We start from the raw sequence: 20,428 nt of genomic DNA, 5'->3' as shown, positions 1-20,428 counted from the left end.
GTTGTGGACCCATCAAAATAAAGTGTTAGCAGATATTAAGAGCAGATAGTCTACTAATACTCTAATGACTGCTAGCTGACATGTAGTTGCAAAGTTACTTATTGTTAGTAGAATGTCTAAAGTGGACTATCGAAATAAAGTGTTACTATGACTGTTTTATTTATGCCAGTGTAGTATTTTTTTCATTCATTCATTCACAATAAATCACCTCTTCAAAAATAAGGACATTCCCTACAACATTTGAGAATCAGACAGTGTCAAACATATTTTGTTTAAATTTTGTACTGTTGCATAATAATAAAATAATATACTTAATATACTTTTATATTAATATACTAATATAGGCCCCTTTGAAGGCACTCAAGTACACCTTACAGCAAAAAGCAAATCAATAAAATACAAAACAATATAAAAACACAAACATACAAATCAATCAAGTTACTAAAAGCTTTTCTAAACAAATAAGTTTTAAGATGAGTTTTAAAATGGGAAACAAAATCCTGTTGTTGTCACAAGGTTGTTGTCGAGGCCAGGGAAACGCGGAGACGTAGAACAAAAAGGACTTTATTAACGATAACTATAAACATACAACTCTTGACATTTACAAACTGACAATCATGACAATTCAAGACGGAACACTGAGGTGAGGGAACACAGGACTTAAGAATACTAGGAGATTAGGAAATTAACTACATAGGGCTGGGGACTAATTAACCAAAACAAGGACAGGAACACCAAATATGGTCACAAGAGGAGGGGAAAAACACAAGACGCGGAGACACAGACTGACAGCTGTCAAATATGCAATGTTAAAGAATTCCATAATTTCAGCACTGCACAAGTAAAGGGAAAAATGATATAAAAAAAGTAAGATATAAATAGTAAATAAAAGGGGACCCAACATTGACCCCTGTGGAACACTGTAAGTAACTGTGATGGGCATTTAATTTTAACTGTATTATTTTATTTTATTTAACTTTATTTTATTTAACATTTAACTTAAGTGTGATGTTTCTCTTTTTCTGCTGAACACAAAAAAACCATTGATGGTCCCCATTGCCCATCACACATACTGTGGAAGCCAAAGGGGACCATTAAATAACATACTAGAGTTTAAAATGAAAACAGGTGCTTTACATGTGCTTCAGTATGTTTGTCAGCACATCAAAATAAGTGTACCTCTTTAAGTCATAAGTCATAATGATTAAAAATAAACGTCAAAGTAGAACTTAACATTTGACATTATTATAAATTGCACTTATTAAAAGTGTACTTAAGTGTTTTGAGAAACAGTCAATGAAGGTGTACTATCTTTAAGTACACTTGAGTAGCCTTTTATTTCATTAAATTATCTGCACATTATTTTTGTTTTTAAATATACCTTTTCAAGTGATTTGAAGTACACTAAAAGTACACATTCAATACGATTAAGCATATTTCTTTTTCACACAGTTGTGTTTTATTCTTAAAAATAAATGCCCCATTAAAACTATTAATTGCTATTAATGCCGTTACATTCCTGCCATCATACTCAAGTTTGGCATGTGTTTTCAAATACACTTTGGGACCACTGTAATTGTCTGCAGAGTGTTGTATAGAGGCAACATAGTGCATTCTGAAAATCAGATGTGTTATGAAGCTGGTTTCTGGACTCTTTTACATGTTACCTTCCCACAGCTGCCTCTGGTTTGCACCCCCTGGATAGTTTTTTCTCAAATGCACGCTCAAAGAAGTGCAGATGTCTGACGGCCTGCTAGCCTGGTAAGAAACAAGACGTTTTGTGTTTACAGAATTTTCCGAGCTGCGGGCAATTTCTGACAGGCCCCCATTGCTCTCCCAGATCCCACGCGGAAGGCACGCGAACCAGAACGCTTCCACAAGCCACCCGGCCCTTTGACAGCACGCCATGGCTCTGCAAATTCAGAAATCATAGAAATGTCTTGTGTCTCCTACCTGACTCAAGTTTATTCTAAAGTTTATTTATTACAGACTTGTAGGGTTTATTCCATTCTAGAATATTCTACCCTTATCAGAAACACAACAACAGCACAGTGAGAGAGAGAGAGAAAGAGAGAGAGAGAGAGAGAGAGAGAGAGAGAGAGAGAGAAAGATATAGAGATAGAGAGAAAGAGATAGACAGAGAGAGAGAGAGTAAAATGTAGGCTTTAATCCATTTAAAGCACTCACTGACATCAGGTTCTGGCACCCACCAAGAAGGCCTGGAACTGAAATAAGGGGATGAGCAATATGCTTAATAGTATCTTACCTCACTTTAATGTGTTGATGCATTTTTACTCTAGGGTGAGGTAAGCAGCTGGAAATAACCCAGAAATGGGAAGGGCTCGCCGGCTCATCAAGCCCACACAATATGGCACAACTTGAGATAGGACGAGGAAAAGTGCTTACTTTGTTGGGTTTGCTGTAGTTGCTGAGGTGTGGTATGGGCAGAAGTTGCAAATTGGTCTGAGGTCATTGTGTCTGTTTTTGTCACAGCAGGAGGTGATATTTAAGATATTTAAGGTGATATATCACATGAGAAGAGAGTGCCATTATTCCAAATATTAAAACAGGTACAGCTGTGCTGATATTCAGACCAACAGCATGATTGACCGTGTAACATTGCACTGATACTTTATCACACTTGCAATCAGGTTGTTGACTCACATGAGACCCTTACACTAGTTGCTTATGAATGAGAAGTTAGTGTGTCCAAGATATTGTCTTTAAATAACAACATTTGCTTAAAAAAACACAACACATTAAGATGTTACTAGTTATCTGTACTGTTCTTCGCCATGTGTAGGGACTCTGTCAGTTGGAACACAGCTTCACTTTCTAAGTATGTTCTTGTTTGTTTCTCTGCTTTCTGATTGTCATTATGTTTCTTGTTTAGTTTGTTGTAATCCCTGTGATTATACGTTTGGATCGATGCATTTCCATAGGATTAATTTCTTTATCTATATTAATCTTGTTTCTACAAATAATGCTGCTTATAGACACACAATATTTCTAGTTACTTTGTCTGTTTTTGCTTTGCCCGTGAACAAAGTTACCAACAAAGCCATGGCAGAACAATTGCACATCTCACAGAACAGTTGTAAATCAACATTTTTGAGTAAATCAGTTCAGTGAATGATTCAATGATTCACTCACAAGAACAGCTGCATGTTTTGTGCACTAAACAGATTCGTTTAGTGAATAATTCAATAAATTGTTCTAAACCTGTCAGTCTTTCTTCTGTGGAGCATAAAAGAAGATATTTCCAAAATGTCTTTTGTATTCCACATGAAAAAGAAAGTAATACAAGTTTGGAATGAAATGAGGTAAATGATGAGAGAATTTTCATTTTGAGTTAATTATCCCTTTAATAATGGTAGACAGTACCAATTTAAAATCAATGTGTTGGACCTCCCACAGCCAATCAGAAATGCTGCATTTTGCTGTGTTTATTTTGTTTTGGCAAAGTTTTAAATACTTTTCGGTACAATGATTTGATGTTTCATTAGTAGGCAATTGTCACGTAACGTGGAGGCAAGGATAACGCAGGAGGCATGAAATAACTTAACTGTCTTTAATGACGAAACACAGGGATAATCCAACATGAAGGCTTGAACAGAAATCAAAGAAAACAACAAAATAGAACTGGACAGACAGGAACTTAAGTACACAGGATGATTGACAAAACAGGTGCATAGAATCATATTAACTAAACGAGGAAACATGAAACAATCAAACTAAACAAGAACAGGAAAAAGACCATATAAGGAAACAGAAACGGGAAAAAAAAAATCAAAACAGACTATAAATGTGACAGCAATACTCTGATCCTGTAAAACATCAGCATTTACACATTTACACTGCACATGCGATGTAGCCATTTGTGTTCTTGACAAAGTGTGGTTTTAGTGATGTGATCATAATTTTTCCAAGATGCATTGCATTCCAAGACCCTTTTACCATTGTAGCTATTCCAGGGGTTGTGTGTCTTGCTCAAGGACACAGTGGTGATAACTCAAATCTTGCATGGCTGGAACCTACAAAAAGTTTGGCCACCTCTAAGGTTTAGCCATAGGGTTGTGGTTACACCACTATGCATGGCATTTTATGTGTGTGCATGTTATGATACTATTCACTAGGGGTGTGCCCGAAGCCGAATACCTTATTTGGAAAGGCACGGATGATGGCTTCAAAAATGAATAGCGGATAACGAATAGTTCTGTCCGAATATTCAGCTGAGGCTGCAGAACAGACTGCTAGATAACAGGTGAGCCAGGGGATCAGTGCGATATTTTACACAACCCTCTAAAGTCACGCAATAATGAGTGTGTGAAGTGAATGAATTTAAACTTTATGAATGAAAAGAGCACAAATCAAACACCGCTTGCTGTTGCCTCTCCGTGCATCTCTCAGAAATCAGAGCTTGGCAAGAGTAATATCAACTAAAATAATACATCATACATGTTCTATTACTTGTGTATATTTAAAAGGCAATGATTTAAACCTTATAGGCTACGATATGATACACGAATGAATGGACTAAGCACAGCGCGATCACCAATCAAACAGCCGCGTTGTGCGTCTCTGCGCATCTCTCAAAAACCAAAACCAGCAATAAAATAAGCGCAAATAAAATAGCAGTGTTGCACTTACCTTTTTCCATGCATTTCCTGGAAATTACAATCAATTTCCATATTTCTAAACTGCATAGGAACCCTTACTGTTTTAATTAGAAGATATTTAAATATTTATTTATCGGATCAAGAAAGGTCCCCAAAATGGGACTCGAACTCGCGTTCCCTGAAGCATAACCGCACTACATCTCGAAGCACTGCCTATACAAGGGTATTGGCTCCGACTGTAAGAAGATATTTAAATAAACGTTATAATCATAAAAATAAGACATTTTTTGTAATGCTTTATTAATTCAATGCGTAAAACCATAGACATAACGGTTTTATCAAGTATGCAACTGTACGAAGTTCTGGTTCAAGCTCCGCCTACTTCCGGTTTTATCCGAATACAGATACAGACACAAATAATTTTGTGATTGTTACATACAAATACAGATACAAATACTGGCTTCGCTGCACACCTCAACTATTCACCCATGTGGCCCTATGATGCCAAGACAATACGGATCTTTATTACAGGGAAGTGCTGTAATCCATTTTCTGATCCTCCAGCTTTGTGCACTGAACTCACAACTGGTTCATCTCGTGGTCTTAGAGGGGTAAATAAAACTCTGAGGAGCCCCAGGCCTCTGTTTGTTCAGAACAGAGTTCCATGTGTGTTTCATTATGTGACAGATAAAAGGACTAGTGTCAGAAATATGCCCACTGTTTCAAAGACATATTACCATAGTACATACAAAAAAAAAAATTTACTTTGTGACTACCATATTTACGTTGTACTACAAACTATGCCAAAGAATACCATGGTATTACCATGATACATGACATAAACATTCATTGTAGTCTATTACCATTGTACCATCTTCATAAAATCATAATTCTTTGGTATAAACCAGGGGTAGGCAACATCGGTTCTGGAGTGCCGATGTCCTGCAGAGTTTAGCTCCAACCCTGAAAAAAACCTCACCTGCCTGTAGCCCTAGTAATTCTGAAGACCTTGATTAGCTTGTTCAGGTGTGTTTGATTAGGGTTGGAGCTAAACTCTACATGACAGCGGCACTCCAGGACTGACGTTGCCTATCCCTGGTATAAACAATGATGCTTTATGATTAACATGTTCATATGTCTTGGTACCATGGTACTTGAAAGAATACCATCATATGGTACACATGCAAAAAAACACTGTTTTACCATGGTGATAACACAGTACTTTGATATACTGTAAACTGTGGTACACGGTACCGATTATAGTATACATATACCGTGGTATTTATACAATGTGTTTTAATGTATTTTCGAAGAATACTGCGGTGTCTATAACATGGTTTTACCATAATTCCATTTCCATAAAACCAAGTTAATACTTCTTACAAAATAATATGGTGGCATTAGCATGGTACATTGATGTTATCAGACTATAATATTATTGTACTTTGAAATATAATATGGACCATGATACTAAAATTTGTGTACTGTGATACCCAAAAAGAAATACAATGAAGCTTGTTTGTAAATTATAGTTATAGGTAACACTTTATTTTGATAGTCCTCTTTAGGCATTCTGCTGACTGTAAGTAACATTGTAACTACATGTCAACTACCAGTCATTTGAGTATTAGTAGACTGTCTGCTTAATATCTGCTAAAACTTTATTTATACAGACATTCTACTGACTATAAGTAACTGCATGAACATGTCAACTTAGTCTACTTACCCTAAACCTAACAGTCTACTAATACTCTAATGACAGTTAGTTGACATGTAGTTTCAAAGTTACTTAAAGTTAGTAGAATGTCTAAAGTGGGGTACCAAAATAAAGTGGAACCAAGTTATATTCTAACAATACATATTCATATACCATGCCATTTAAATTGTGCTCCAACATAGTTCAAGAAATAATAAGGTACTACCATGGTTATACCATGGTTATACTTCATTTGGTACTTTTGTAAATGCAGGGTTGCTATGTGACATGTTACTCAGAAGATAGAAATTACACGATCAAGAAAAATGAGCTCAGATCTGAGCTGTGTGTAGGATTCTGAAAGGTTATTTTGAGAAATGTGTGTCAGGTGTTCCTATTATATTGCAGCTAAATTACATAGCAAGGAAGAACTGTAACACGTAAGTGTATTACAGATAGCTTTTCACCCTCCCGGTCACCCGTGTGATGATGCAGTACCTGCCGGTTTAAGCCAGCGGTGTGTGTGTGTGTACGTGTCACATCACATATCCAGGTGAGCTCCTGGGCATAAAATCTGCAGAGTGGATTTGATTCTCTCTGCTGGGCTGATACCAGTCACAACAGAGCTGTTGACAGATGCTGGCTTGGAGACTGGCCAGGCTGTGGTTTAGTCTAAGGCTTCTCCAGAGTCAAAGAGCCAATTTTATCCTTTAGCCCACTGAGCAAGTCGCAACCTGCCTGGATTACTGGCTGCTAAGTACAGTTGTGACCGAGAACAGTGATTTAAGCAGTTCCTTCAGAAGGACACCAATTAAAACAAGACATAGAGTACACACTGCCAATATACTAATTCTGTCTTGCTGAGGTTCACTGCCATAAACCATTGTCCTAAAGGTATCTTGACCCCAGTGAACCTAAAAACACCCCAACCTGATTCCCTGACCCCGGAGACTATAGCACATTCCTGAACATGACCTGCGGTCACGTTGTAACCTCTAAAGATCACTAAATTATAAGGGACTAGAGAAATATGATTCAATATGTATTTACAGGGTCAAATTTAATAAATCTAGACCGCAAGAGATACAGCATGCAGTTTTCAAACTGTTATCCACAAATGATTCTTAATTCATTGCTATTTTCCTTATTGTTTAAAACCTTCCTGTTCATCAGGGTTAGTGATTCTACCCTGAACTGCTTTGTCAGCATTTTGAAGACTTATAGCTGAGGAGCTCAGAGTTGTCAGCATAGAGCAGCTGGATTCATGTAGGTCACGCATACGGCACGTAGCCGTCAGCCTTTATGCTCTCATCTGGAGTGCAGGAATGCATGTCTTTCAGAGGAAAAGAAAAAAAAAATTAGGACAGAGAAAAAGAGACAGCGGGAAAGCCAAAAATGTGTTATGTTCTTGTTGGTTCTTTTTTATGAAATGTCATGCACTGTGTAAAGGATCTAGATCTAATTCAATTTTCAGAACTCACAACTTTCAAAATTGTTTTTGTCCACTCAAAGTTTTTTGGAAAGATGTTTCAACAGATGAACAGTTGACATGTTGGTAAATAAACAGTACAATCCACCGAACACACTGTACTCCTATCTCTCACAGCCTTGTTTTCATATGTGATGGTGGCTGGTCTATTACGAAGACTTAGTGAAGCAGAGTGGACAGTACTGTACAGAATTCCATGTTTTAAATGTGAAAGCACTTTCACCTTTGGCCTCATTCTTCTGCTGGCTCAGTTTGAGAACCTCATTCCAGTCGGTTCCTCACCCCATTCAAAATCCAAGTACTCTGCTTAATGATGGTTGAGAGCTGGACCCTTCAAAAAGATTCAGCTGTATCACAGACCAGAGGTTAACTGTTTAATCCTTGGAGGAAATTTTGAAAGAATTTATGGAAACTCATATCATATACGCACCCTCAGTACGTGGCTCACAGATATTTCAGTACTTGTTGGGACAAAGAAGTTTGTTTTATCTGAAGATGATTGAGTTGCAATGCCATTTTTTTTCTCATCAGCAAACATGATATTTGACAAGTTGGAAAATGAAATATATGACCCTTTAAACCAATGTGATTGATGTGGTGCCTGAGCAAGACAAGCCAGTCTTTTGAAATGTTTTATAGCTTTGTCCCACATCACCATCTGTTCATGAAAGAACAACCAAATAATCGCCTGGGCCTTTGACCATTGCTCATTCTTAATTCATAACATTTGTTTAAGGAATAGCTCATTTAAAAATTAAAATTCTGTCATCATGTCGTTCCAAACTTAATGGTTTTCATTCTTCTCTGAAATACAGCGGAAGATATTTTGAAAAATGTTTCAGCTGTTTTGGTCCATATTACTGTATAAAGTCAGTGATCACTTTGAGTGAACAGTTTAAACAGACTGAAAGTTTATGCCCTCTCAAATCTGTGGAGCACCCTAAGGGGACATTATATTGAAATTATTTAGTTTGCGCTTGCTAAATTTTGTGTTCCACAAACAAGAACGACAAACTTTACATTCTTGAATGCAAAACTGGTAATGAAAATAATACAAGGTAGGAGGATTTCATTTCAATGCTTTAGCGAGTCAAAGTAGAGTTTCTTTTGGACATGCAATACTTTTTACGAGAGAATACAACTTTTGTCAGCATACGCAAATTTTCTTGAGGGAATGCAGAAATTTCGCAAACAAACACAAAAGCATTTATATCAATTTTTTTTCTCCCATCTCATGTTTGTTTCCATCACTGTGTCCCTTTAGGGTGCTCCACAGATTTGAGAGTGGATACACTTTCAATCTGTTTATACTTCAAATTTCAAACTGTTCATTCAAAGTGATAACTGGATTTCATAATATGGACCACAACAGCTAGAACATTTTTCAATATTTCTCCTGTTGTAGGGCAAGATTGTCAAACTCTGTCCCGCAGAGATTAGTTCCAACCATGCTTCAACACACTTACCTGTAGTTTTTAAATAATCCTGATGGACTTGACTAGCTGGATCAGATGCGTTTAATTAGGGTTGAAGCTAAACTCTGCAGGACTAAGGCTCACCAGGAACCTGCCTTTGAGGATCTGTACAAATCAAATAAATTGATCAGTGCACACAAACTGTATGCAAACTATATCAAACACAAACCTCAAACATGGTATAATGTCAAACCTTGTACATCAAGTTCCGCAGAAGAAGAACGTCATATAAGTTTGGAAAGACACGAGGGTAAGTATTGTAAGGTTAATGTGTTAACCCTAACCCTAACTACACAAATCAATCTTGCATTGATAGAAGCATCTACATTTACATACTTGCATAAACCATGTTTCCAACCTAAATGATGACAGACTTTTCATGTTTGGGTAAACTATTGCTTTAAACAAATGTGTAACCGAGAAATAAAACTGTAGTTCGAGGATTTAGTGTTCTAAAAACGTGTTTGAAAAAGAATTGCAATTGCGTTTGATGTTAATACTGAACTGACATATCTTACAGATATATGAAAATAAATAAAGTTTGAAATTTGTTGGACAGTGTTCAGCAGTTTATTTAGATGAAATCTTTTCTTTCACGTTAAAGGTTATTGCACACTGAGTCCAAAATTTTCACACGTTAAAAAATAAATACGACCTCACGTTATGTTAATCACATTTACACACTGCCACCAAAAGTTTCGTCTGTCATAAAAAAAATTTTTCGCATCCGTGGCAAGCATTTTGAGAGGTGTTTTGACATTTCAGAGCCACTGTACAAGCGAACGCCAAAATCCAGAATGGCGATTGTCAAGTTCATCCACTTCGTCTCACAGCACAAAACACTGTATATAGATACTTACACACTTAGTTCACAGAAATTGTTGGTCTTCTTTTTAATATGTGGCTCTAGTATCGCTAGCAAAGCATTAAACTGAGCCACAGACATCCTGAAGTAAACTTTGAATCACCCGTGATAATCCCGCTGCTCCTTAAGGAGGGGGAACTCTCCGTCCTCTCTATATCTCAGGATTGGATGGACCCAATATTTCCTTTCTCTTTCTTTTTTTTAAGAAGCAAGAGGACAACAAAATCATCCTCAATGCTTGAAGACTCCATTTAGTACTGTTTTGTGAATTTTTTCGCAACGGATTATTTAATACGCATCGAACTCGGTGTACAAGGTTTCTGTGCATTTTTTAGGATAACGAATACAAGAAGACGCATACGAAAATTTCGGATTCAGTGTGTAGCAGAGATGGAAACTCGATTCTGGGACTTGGACTCGAGTCGCACTTAAATTGCATAAATAAAGACTTGGGACTTGACTTGGACTCGTGAACAGCTGACTCGAGACTTGACTTGGACTCGTGAGACTCGTAAAAAACGCAAGTCATTTGGTATAGGAGTTTATATGAATGTATCTCTGACGGGAACTGGCAGTCTTTAGAAAAGTTTAGATGGTATTTTCTTCTCATCTTGCCTCTGTATAATGCATATTAAAGGGGTCCTATTATGCTCTTTTAAAAAGTCTTGATTTTGTTTTAGGGGTGTACTAGAACATGCTCTCATGCTTGGTAGTCCGAAAATCGCATTATTGTTCACATAGTTTACATTATTACAATACCTTTCTCCCCAGCCTGGCACAAACGGCTCGATTAGTTCCGGGTTTGATGAAGGCCCGCCTTCCGAAAAACGAAATGTGTTGTGATTGGTTAGCTGTCCCAGTGCGTTGTGATTGGCGAACAGCTTAGACGGTGTTTCAGTACTGCCCCGCCCCTTGCCAAAGCAGCAAGTTCGTCAATATTGCCATATCAATTCAGACCCTGAGAATATTGAACAAGAGGATCGCAAGACATATTGCAAGACATATTAAAGGAGTGGACTTTGAGATTTGTAACTTTGTAGATCTTTTTATGCCAAACATACACACTACACACTGACTAAAATTCCAAAAGTGAAAAAGTATAATAGGACCCCTTTAAAGTAGTGTTCATAACCGTAGCGCTGCTTGGTTTACAGCGGCAAGCAAGGAAACGATGTTTAATTGCTGTTCAAGCGCTACCTGCTGGCAGAGAGTGAATTTGCTTTCTAATTGTTTTGTTTCGTGCAGATGTTTTATGTAGAATAGTTTCACAAAACTAAAGTCAGACCATTTTGTTTTTGCTTCAAATTTCGAAATTATACAATCCAATTTAGATTAAAAACTGCTCATGCTGCATGAATGCAGCCTCTTTGTTTGGATTGTGTTGTGTTTAAAATACAGTGGTTGCTTCTAATTTTAAATTGAAAAAGAGCACAGACAAAGCCTTAGTTTGTTTATATGAGATTTCTTTTATTTGTGTTATTTATTTGGGGTTTGTTTTAAAATTTCAATTTAGTTTTGTTGTTTATTAATTTTACAAAATTTTTACAAAAAAATGTGCAGCATTTTGTCTGACAATAAATTAACACCTTTTCATTTCTAATTTGTCTTAAATTTTGTTAAAGTTTTTTTCTGAGAAAATCATATTGTGAAATCAGTATTTCAAAACGGATTTAGCCTCAATTACTAGCTGGAAGAACTGTGGCTAATAAATAGAACAAAGACTTGAGACGCGACTTGAACTCCGATTCAAAGACTTAAGACTTGACTTGGACTCCACATTAAAGACTTGAGACTTGACTTGGACTTGGACCTCAGAGACTTGTGAACATGTCTGGTGTGCAGAGACCTTAACCCTGTCTTTGTCAAGACCCAGAAATACAATGGGATCAAAGCCAACAGTCTGACCATGTTCAAGTTCAAATTTAAGAATGACTCTAAAGCCAACCCAGGCTCATTCGAAATACCTGCCTCTAAATACATTTCTGCAACACCGTTATTATGTACCTTATACTTCAAAGTGAAACGTCCAGTGAGTGGCGCTAAAACGCGGGTTCAATATGTGACACTGGCACATTTTTTGTACGTTGATATTGGCACGTATTGCTGTGTTTGTATTACGTTGCTTCAGGTACTTATTGCGGTAGTTCATAATTCAAATATCCGATGAGTTTTGCTAAAAGTTAATGCTCTTGTTGGACATATTCCCTACACCAAACCCAACCTTAAACTTACCCGATAGTGTTAACAAATGCAAATTTATATAAAAATGCATTTGTTTATGCAGCCGTGCTATTTTAACTCTCTCAGATTTGAGCAGTTTTGTTGAACCGTAGTTTCATACTGGAGCTTTTCATCTCTCAAGTGCAACCCCATATCACGTGCGCTACCGAGCAAACCTACTGAATTAGAAAACTCATGCATATGAAGCTGTATATGTGACGACAGCGTTCAAAAGTATCAGTTTTCAAATCTCGCAGCATGTTAAAATTGTTTTGAATTCATAACATAATATTCCTCAAGTAATTAGACTTCATTAATCGAAAGAGTGGACCTGCAAATCATATTTTGTGTGAGAAGGAAATGTTTTGCTGCCTCTAGTGTTAATTTCAACTGGAAACTGCAGCCATTCGTGTGTATAGGTAAGTTTTTTTGAGTTTCGCAGAAATGTAGGTAGAGGCACGTATTTCCAGTGAGCCTATGTTGGCTAAAGCTGTTGTATAAGACTTTGTCAAGTGAATTTTCTTTTGGAGACATCCAAAGGGCAACGGATATCCACTTTAAGCTCCTACATGTAACAAGCCACGTGACAGATGAAGGTTAATCTAGCGGAAGTTGACCCAGCTTGCATCATACATATATAGATTTCATCACACATCAATCAGAATCTCTTTGTGTAAATCCTTTAACTGTGAAATGGATCTCTGCCATGTGAGTGAATGGCCTTTAGTTCCTCTGGTTATGGAGAGGAGGAGTTAGTGTCTGGGTGGCATGAATGAGAAGAATTGGTACAGTGCTGCTTGCCCTGAAACGACTGTTAAATCAAAAGTAATGATGTCATTCTTTTTGTGTGCTGGGTTTTCGTCCCCAAACAGACAATGATCTGCTGTTGGGCTGAATGAGCGGCCCTGCGGCCCAAGGACACAATTAAACTCCGTGGTCCTATTGGGGAAATATTTGGCTCTTCTTTGGTTTTATCTCAGTTGGATACCAAAGGCTAAAGAGGCTGTCCATTCAGGACTGAATTGTTAGTGCCTACGTGTGTGGCTGAGAGCGAGATGAGGGGCCAAAGGATCGGACAGCAGGGATTCATCCACACTGATAGTGTCCGTGTGATCTATATATAGATCCTCTGTTCCTCCGGATGAAAAAGAAAGCCTTTTTGCCAAAGAAATATGCCGACTGAGACTCAAAGGATTTAATGTAGTAAGTGTCACAAACTGACTTTTTTTTTTTTTTATTGGTTCCTTTGTTTTACAATTTTTTTTTCCAAATCCAGAAAACTTTTTGTATTTTTATAAATCCACCATTTCCAACAGGGTCGTAGACTTTTTGAGCCCACTGTATTTTAAGGCATTTCTAACTATTTCTAAAAAGCTTTTTATGTGACTTAATAATTACATTATTATTAAGAGTTATAAAAGTTTATTTATTTAATCTTATTTATTTGACCTTGTTTATTTTTTTCTTTCTTTCTGTCTTTCTGTCCTCTCCTCCTTTGTGTGGGGGTGTTTTGATGATGATCAGTTGTTTTTGTAGTTCATTAAAACCTCAGTGTGGTGAAGACTACAGTCAGAGTTGTGAAGCAAGCTCAGCACTTTTTGGCCCACCAGAGATGACACTGTAACCAAAAGGCAGTGCTGGCTTATTTTAGCTCAAGGTTAATCATATGGTCGCAGTTACATTTTTGGAGTTGTGTCATCTGATAGGAGTGTCCATGTCAAAAACACTGTCTTTGTCACAATAGATAGAAGACATTATTATTGTCTGTTTGACACTTGTCAGTACTACCCAAAAGTAATGGCTGATAAATATGGTGAAAAACAAAACAAAACAACAATAATAAAATAATTTAAAAATAAATTAATAAAAAACAGTTTAATTGTTGATATAATGTGTTAAGAAATTTTTATGGAAGCCCGTTTCTGCCACTGAATAAAAAAAATCACAATTCAATTGCAGAATGTAAACTCACAATTGCAAGGTATATAAACTTACAATTTAGACTTTTTTCTCAGAACTGCAGGATGTAAACTCGCAATTGCAAGAAATAAAGTTAGAATTGCAAAATTTTGAGATAGAAACTCATTACTGTGAGTTATAAAGTCCAATTCGAAGGGGAAAAAAATGCAATTGCAACTTTATATCATGCAATTCTGAGTTTTATAACTCCCAGTGGTAAGGAGCCCCGACATGACATGCAGGGGGGAAAAAAGTAAATTGAGTGAACAATTTACTAATTCATTCCCTCATTTTATGTAAATCATGCGCCAGATATACATTTACATTTAGTCATTTAGCAGAAGCTTTTACAAATGAGGACAATGGAAGCAATCAAAATCAACAAAAGAGCAATGATATGCAAGGTTTATTATTATTATTATTATTATTATTATTTTTAAGAAAATAAGCAGTTAGTAAATGAATAGAGGTGCAAGTCTAAAAGGATCATTTTTTTTTTTTTAAAGAATAGAAATAGAATAGAGAGTGCTAGAGTGCTATATAATCATTTGTTCCCTCGTTTTTAAGTAAATTGTGCTCACAAAATAATAATTTGTGCTCTCGTTTTAAGTAAATTGTGCACACACACACACACAAAAAAATTGTTCTACATCCTGTCCGCACTCTCATGAACCAATGTAGGGGCCTCTCACTTAAAATGATTCCATGCAGTGCTGCAAGGCTTTTGAGAATGTCTCTATAACTCATTCCCAACTCAAAATAAAACCCAATTAAAGTGTCTCTGTCCATAATATAACATAACAGTAGCAACAGGTTTATGAGAATGCGGACAGGAAATAGAACAAATTATTTTGCACGATTTACGTAAAACGTGGGAACAAATGATATCAAGCGAACATTACTGAAAATGAGGGACAATTTAGTAAACCGAGGGATTTACATTTTTTCCTGCATGCCATGTACGTGTCAGACTGTGTCTCAGCGTCTTGTGTTTCCCCTCCTCTTGTGACCTTATTTGGAGTTCCTGTCCTTGTCCTAGTTTATGTCATCATTAGTTTCATTAGTTTATGTCATCACCCCGTACTGTCACGTCTCCAACAACACGTGACAGTATGCACTGTAAAAAAAAAAAAAAGTTGAGCGAACTTAAAAAAACATTTTTTACCAGCTTCAGCAGATTTTTGAGTTTGCTCAACTTGTTTTTGTGGGAGATTCTCAAATTTTTGTTGTATAAACTTAAAACAACAAGTTGAGAAAACTCAAAAATCTGCTGAAGTTTGTTGCCTTAAAATTTTAAGTTGGCTCAACTTTTTTTTTTTTACAGTGTGGGGTTCCGTACAGTGTTTGCTTTATATAAGGTAACTGCGACTTTTTATCTCGGAATTCTTTCTCAGAATTGCGAGATAAAAAGTCGCTGTTACCTTTTTTTATATTTATTCAGAGGCAGAAACAAGCTTCCATACATTTTAGAGGTTTCAGAAAATAATATTATTGGTATCTTTGATCATTTTTGAAGATTTCTGTAGATAAATGGAAATATTAGTCTAATAGATGTGGCAAGAATTCAGTCCAGTCAAGCCACCCAATCAGTCAAGCTGTCAGTCCAAACTCCTATTCCTTTTTTTCCCCCTTTTCAATGTGCACAAAAGGGTTTCAGAATGTTCTTTTCTATACAACACAAAACGCTCGAGTTTATTTGGACCTTCGCATGGTGTATTAACGAATATATATAAAGACAGATATTGTTAAAATTTGTTTAACCCAATCTGACACAATAATTAGACAACAAGGAGCGTTTGATGCTTGACTCATGAATCAGCGCAGTGACCCAGGCAGGCAGCCAGGAGTGATAAAGGGGTTAGCTAGAGTCCCATGGTCGCCTGGCAGTGTCTTATAGAAAAAAGAAACATGTTTTTCCAGAGCACTCTGATTGTTCCTGCTCTGGTTTTGTCTCACTGTCTCATTTGAGGTGAAATCAGGTCTTAGCCTTCAGCACGCAACAACTCAGAGGAGGAGTCTGGTCATTAAAAAGGCACTTGTAAACCTGAGGGGAGGAGGGAGGGCGAACCTGTCATGCTCATCAATGGATGACTTACAGTCAATCATTTTCCGGGCCAGAGGAGGATTATAAAGTCGCAGGACCACTGATGACAATGGCATTTTACAAAGCATTTTGAGGTCATCCTGTCAGACCAGATTTTTTTCTCATGCGTCATTTACACACATTCTTCAACGGATAATTCACAACAAGCATCTTGTAAATTACATGGTAAATAACAAGGTACAAACTTGTTGAGGCACACCTCAAGGAAAATGTGCTTTTTCTCCACTCCTTTAGTGTATGACTGTAGAAATGAAAAGAATATATATACCGAGAATATAAAATATTCTGATCACAAATTCTATTTACCATTTTTTTCTTTTTTCATACATCACATGTTTCACACATCATCACAGTTACGTTTATTTTTCCTTGGTAAAGGACACTGACATTTGAAAAGACTTTTTGAAGAGCAAGATTCTTTATTGTAATGAAATTGATACCACAACTGTGTGACAGTCATATAAATCATTTTCACAAAGTGAATATTAAAATCATGTCTATTTTATTCATTTAAACCATTTTATAATGGATTTTCAAATTTTCAGATGAGGGTAAAACAATAAAGTTTGTGCAGGTAGAAAAGTAGACAAAAAAAAAAAAGATGATTGTTTAGTAAAATGTTACTTAGACTTAATGTGAACATATAGAAAAATGTAAAATAGCATTTAGGGATTAATCTGCTTCCAAGGTTTTCAATCCTTGGGGCCTTGGGGAAAGGTATTGCAGGGGGTCCTTGGACGGATATATAAAACATTATTTATACATACAGTTCAGAACATAAATGAAGCTTGCACTTGTATATAAACCAGTAGATTCCTTTTAAAAAATGTGAAGAAACTATACTGGTCAGTAGGACTGGCACTTTATTCCCTGAAACACTTGTCTATTCAGTCTTTGTGACTCAGAGACATGAGCACACTGGAAAACAGGAAAGATGAAAGACAGGAAGTGTGGGTCTTAGCCTGGAACTGAAAGTTAATACCATTCCTTACCTCTAACAGCTTTAATTGCTGACTGGAAAACTAGGTGTGGTAATATTTGTTGGTTTCATTAATGCCAATTCTGACACAATCTGGTATCATCCGTTACTTGACTTACTGATGAATTAACAACCTGAAGACATTAATTCTCGTAATATGTTCTTTTTCTGACACTGTCGGGAAAAAGGCTCCTGCGTGACAATATAATTGTGTTATGTAACTTAATATATCTATTTTGGGATGGACTGGAACATCTCATGGCTGATGCCTTCATTTGCTCATAGCAATCTGATTGCTAACTAATCTTTGTTTTTCTTGGTAAATAAGAGTTAGCTATGCTCTGGAGGCTCTTCGGGACTCTGAAAGATTCCAATGACTTCCAGATTTGCAATGGAAAAAGTTCCTATGTTTTGGAAACGAACACTTGTCAGAGTTGTAGCCTAGCAGTTAGCATATGTGCTCAGACACATAAAGAAATAGTTTTGTTCATTTACATCATTTACTCACCCTCATGTGATTCTAAACTCATACTACATTTTTCTTATACAAAACAAGATGTTTTGAAGGATGTCCAAGCAGTTCTTTCCATATAACAAAAGCATACTGTGTCAAGCTTCACAAAGTTATCATGAAAGTAGTCCATATGACTTGTCTGTCTTCCAACAAACGTTTTAAAGCAATGCAGTAACTTTGTTTGGGAGACAGAACAGAGACAGAAGTCGCTGGTTATTTATAGAAAAATTGCCTTTTGCTTTAGCTATCCAATCTTATTTGCATTTTCACATATTCAAATGGCATACAGGTGACAGAAATTTGAACTGTGACTAGTTTGAACTTCACTTCACTTCCATTTCCTTACTTCTTTTAGTAATGTTTGTCCTCAGCCTACTGCTATCAGAGGCATAAATATTTTGTCCCAAGCCCTGTGAATTTTAGTGATCAGGGGTGTTGGAAAAATCAAAGTGGGTGAGACACATTATAAAACTTATCAGCTTCACTCATAAATAGTGCTGAAAGACAGAGATTGGTAAATAAGCTTACTGGTTATCATTTGCACGCTGGTTTCTACTTGGTCCAGAAGCTAATATGGAAAATGGAAAATGGAAAATGAAGCTCTTGAAATATGATTTTGTCTCAAAAAGTGGGGTGGAGGGTGAACGTAGATATACATATTTTTGTTATAACGGTATGTCCCTGATGGTTATACTATAAAAATAAACAGGTCAAGATGACAATGCAAACATTTACAGACAAACTCCTACACAGAGTCCAACAGTCACCATGTGGCAATATGGGTCAGTAGGGTAATGATGGACATGCTGTACATTGCATGACATGGCTGCCGCTTATGACGCTATGAGATGGTGTGTGCACACATGTGACCCAGTCTTCTCCCCTCTGACTGCCTAAATGGTAGAGTGATGAGTGAAAGAGAGGAGAAGGAGGAGGAGAAGAGGAGGAGCAGTCAAGCCAGCTGGAGCACTGGAGAGTTTGCATACCTTTTATGTTACCACCCCTACTGACTCTTTCTTCTGGACTGATTCCAGTACTCCCTCCAGCCCTCTATCCCCGACTTCCTCTCGCTCTCTCCCTTCCTCCCCACCCCCATAACTGAAATAGTCTCCTAAAGGATTGAAAAGGATTGAGTCATCCATTCTGTCCGGTTTCCTGTGGTCACAGAAAGTTAATTTTAGCAGGGGCGGCCAAGCAGATATGCGTGCAAGTGTCAAAACCGAGAGAGATGAAGCCTTGAGATGAAACTCTGGGCCCATTAAAGAGAAAAAACTCAATTCACTTCCACAGAAATGTGTAGCCTCATTGTGTTCATCAACGTCTTCTGTTGAATTAGCTGTCTGAAAGTTTGCATCTGACTTCTTTCCTTGTGTGTTTAGGTTTGTGTGTGAGTGTGTGTGAGAATTCAGGGGTCACCAATGAAACCGCTGGGGTTTGCTTTTCGTTTTTTTTTTTCGGCTTTAGTGGAGGAATGTTGGCATAAAGTTTGGCTGGGGGAAGGCAGTGAGCGGCGTCTCAAGTGCTGGCATTTGTTTCATTTCAGCTGTAATGAGTCTTGCCCTGTCGTGAGAGACATTTCTGGCTTCAAACTACCAACTTCAAAGCTGGGCTTTTGAAAGTAAGAAAACTTTCAACAAGTCCTCACATGAAACTCGTTCAAGACTCTGGATATGAAGGTTTAGACAGCCAAGAAGCTTTGTCTGTCTGGTCCTATCGCCATCCACTTCAGAGGAAACAAACGAGCTGCTAAAAACGAGCCGTTCTCCTTTCGAGAGCGAAAAGAATCTGAAGCTATGCAGAAGGGGGAAAGAAAAGTTAAGGCTGTGCGTGCATATGACTGCGCGTCTGTGTATGTGCGTCTGTCGATGTGTGTGCGTGTGTGAGGGGTGTGTGAGTGTGTGTGCGACTGTGTCTGTGTGGGAATGATTACATCAGCTTGAGCTAGCCCTATGATTGGTTAGGGAAGTGTGGTTTGATTCACTACCTAAAAGCCTGTGGCTGTAACCCTTTGTGAGGGGAACAGAGGCAAGTTGTCTGCCAAGCTGGAAACAGTGCCATCTGCATGCTCTGTCCTGCGCCAAAGCTAGACAGAGAGAGAAAGAGAAGGAGGGAGATTGTGACAGGTAGGATATGCTGAGCCACTGACAGGAAGAAGCATCTGCAAAGGATCGGAACTGCTTTTTTCCTTTTTTTTTTGGTCCTTTTTTCTCTCTTGTGGAGTTGTGGAGACATTCGGGGAGCTGGTTCGTCTCTCAGAGTGTGGAGGAGGACACAGGCTGCTGGGGAAAATGCCATCGTGTTCTCCTGACTGTTGCCTGCTCAGGCCTGGGGAGGTAAGATTTCTCCTCAGCCCCAAATCTACAGCTCCTCCTGGCTACTTCAGAATCCCTCTCCCCTTAGGCGACTAGAAGAGTCTGGGGAGTTGGTGTCCGTCTGTGGAGAGAAAAATAGAACCTGTAGAATGAAACTGAAAATCTAAAATAGAGCGTGACGGGAACGGTTATGTCC

General features: G+C 37.5%; 1 protein-coding gene across 4 annotated transcripts in view; it reads left to right on the top strand.

Annotated features, from left to right (window-relative positions):
- Positions 1–20,428, top strand: part of grb10b (growth factor receptor-bound protein 10b) — a 108,182-nt gene that overhangs the window by 67,392 nt on the left and 20,362 nt on the right. Inside the window, exon 1 of one of the 4 annotated variants that reach the window (XM_058745872.1) lies at positions 18,974–20,253. The exons of the other annotated variants lie outside the window; for them this stretch is intronic. Coding sequence (XP_058601855.1) covers positions 20,209–20,253 — 45 coding nt within the window. The 5' untranslated portion in view covers positions 18,974–20,208. Of the gene's footprint in view, positions 1–18,973; positions 20,254–20,428 lie in introns of those variants that run through there. 4 annotated transcript variants of the gene reach the window in all.

The sequence above is a fragment of the Onychostoma macrolepis genome, chromosome 16 (genome assembly GCF_012432095.1).
Source record: "Onychostoma macrolepis isolate SWU-2019 chromosome 16, ASM1243209v1, whole genome shotgun sequence".
NCBI lineage: Eukaryota > Metazoa > Chordata > Actinopteri > Cypriniformes > Cyprinidae > Onychostoma > Onychostoma macrolepis.
Note: the sequence above shows the minus strand (reverse complement) of the source record. Positions and strands in the feature narration are given on the sequence as shown.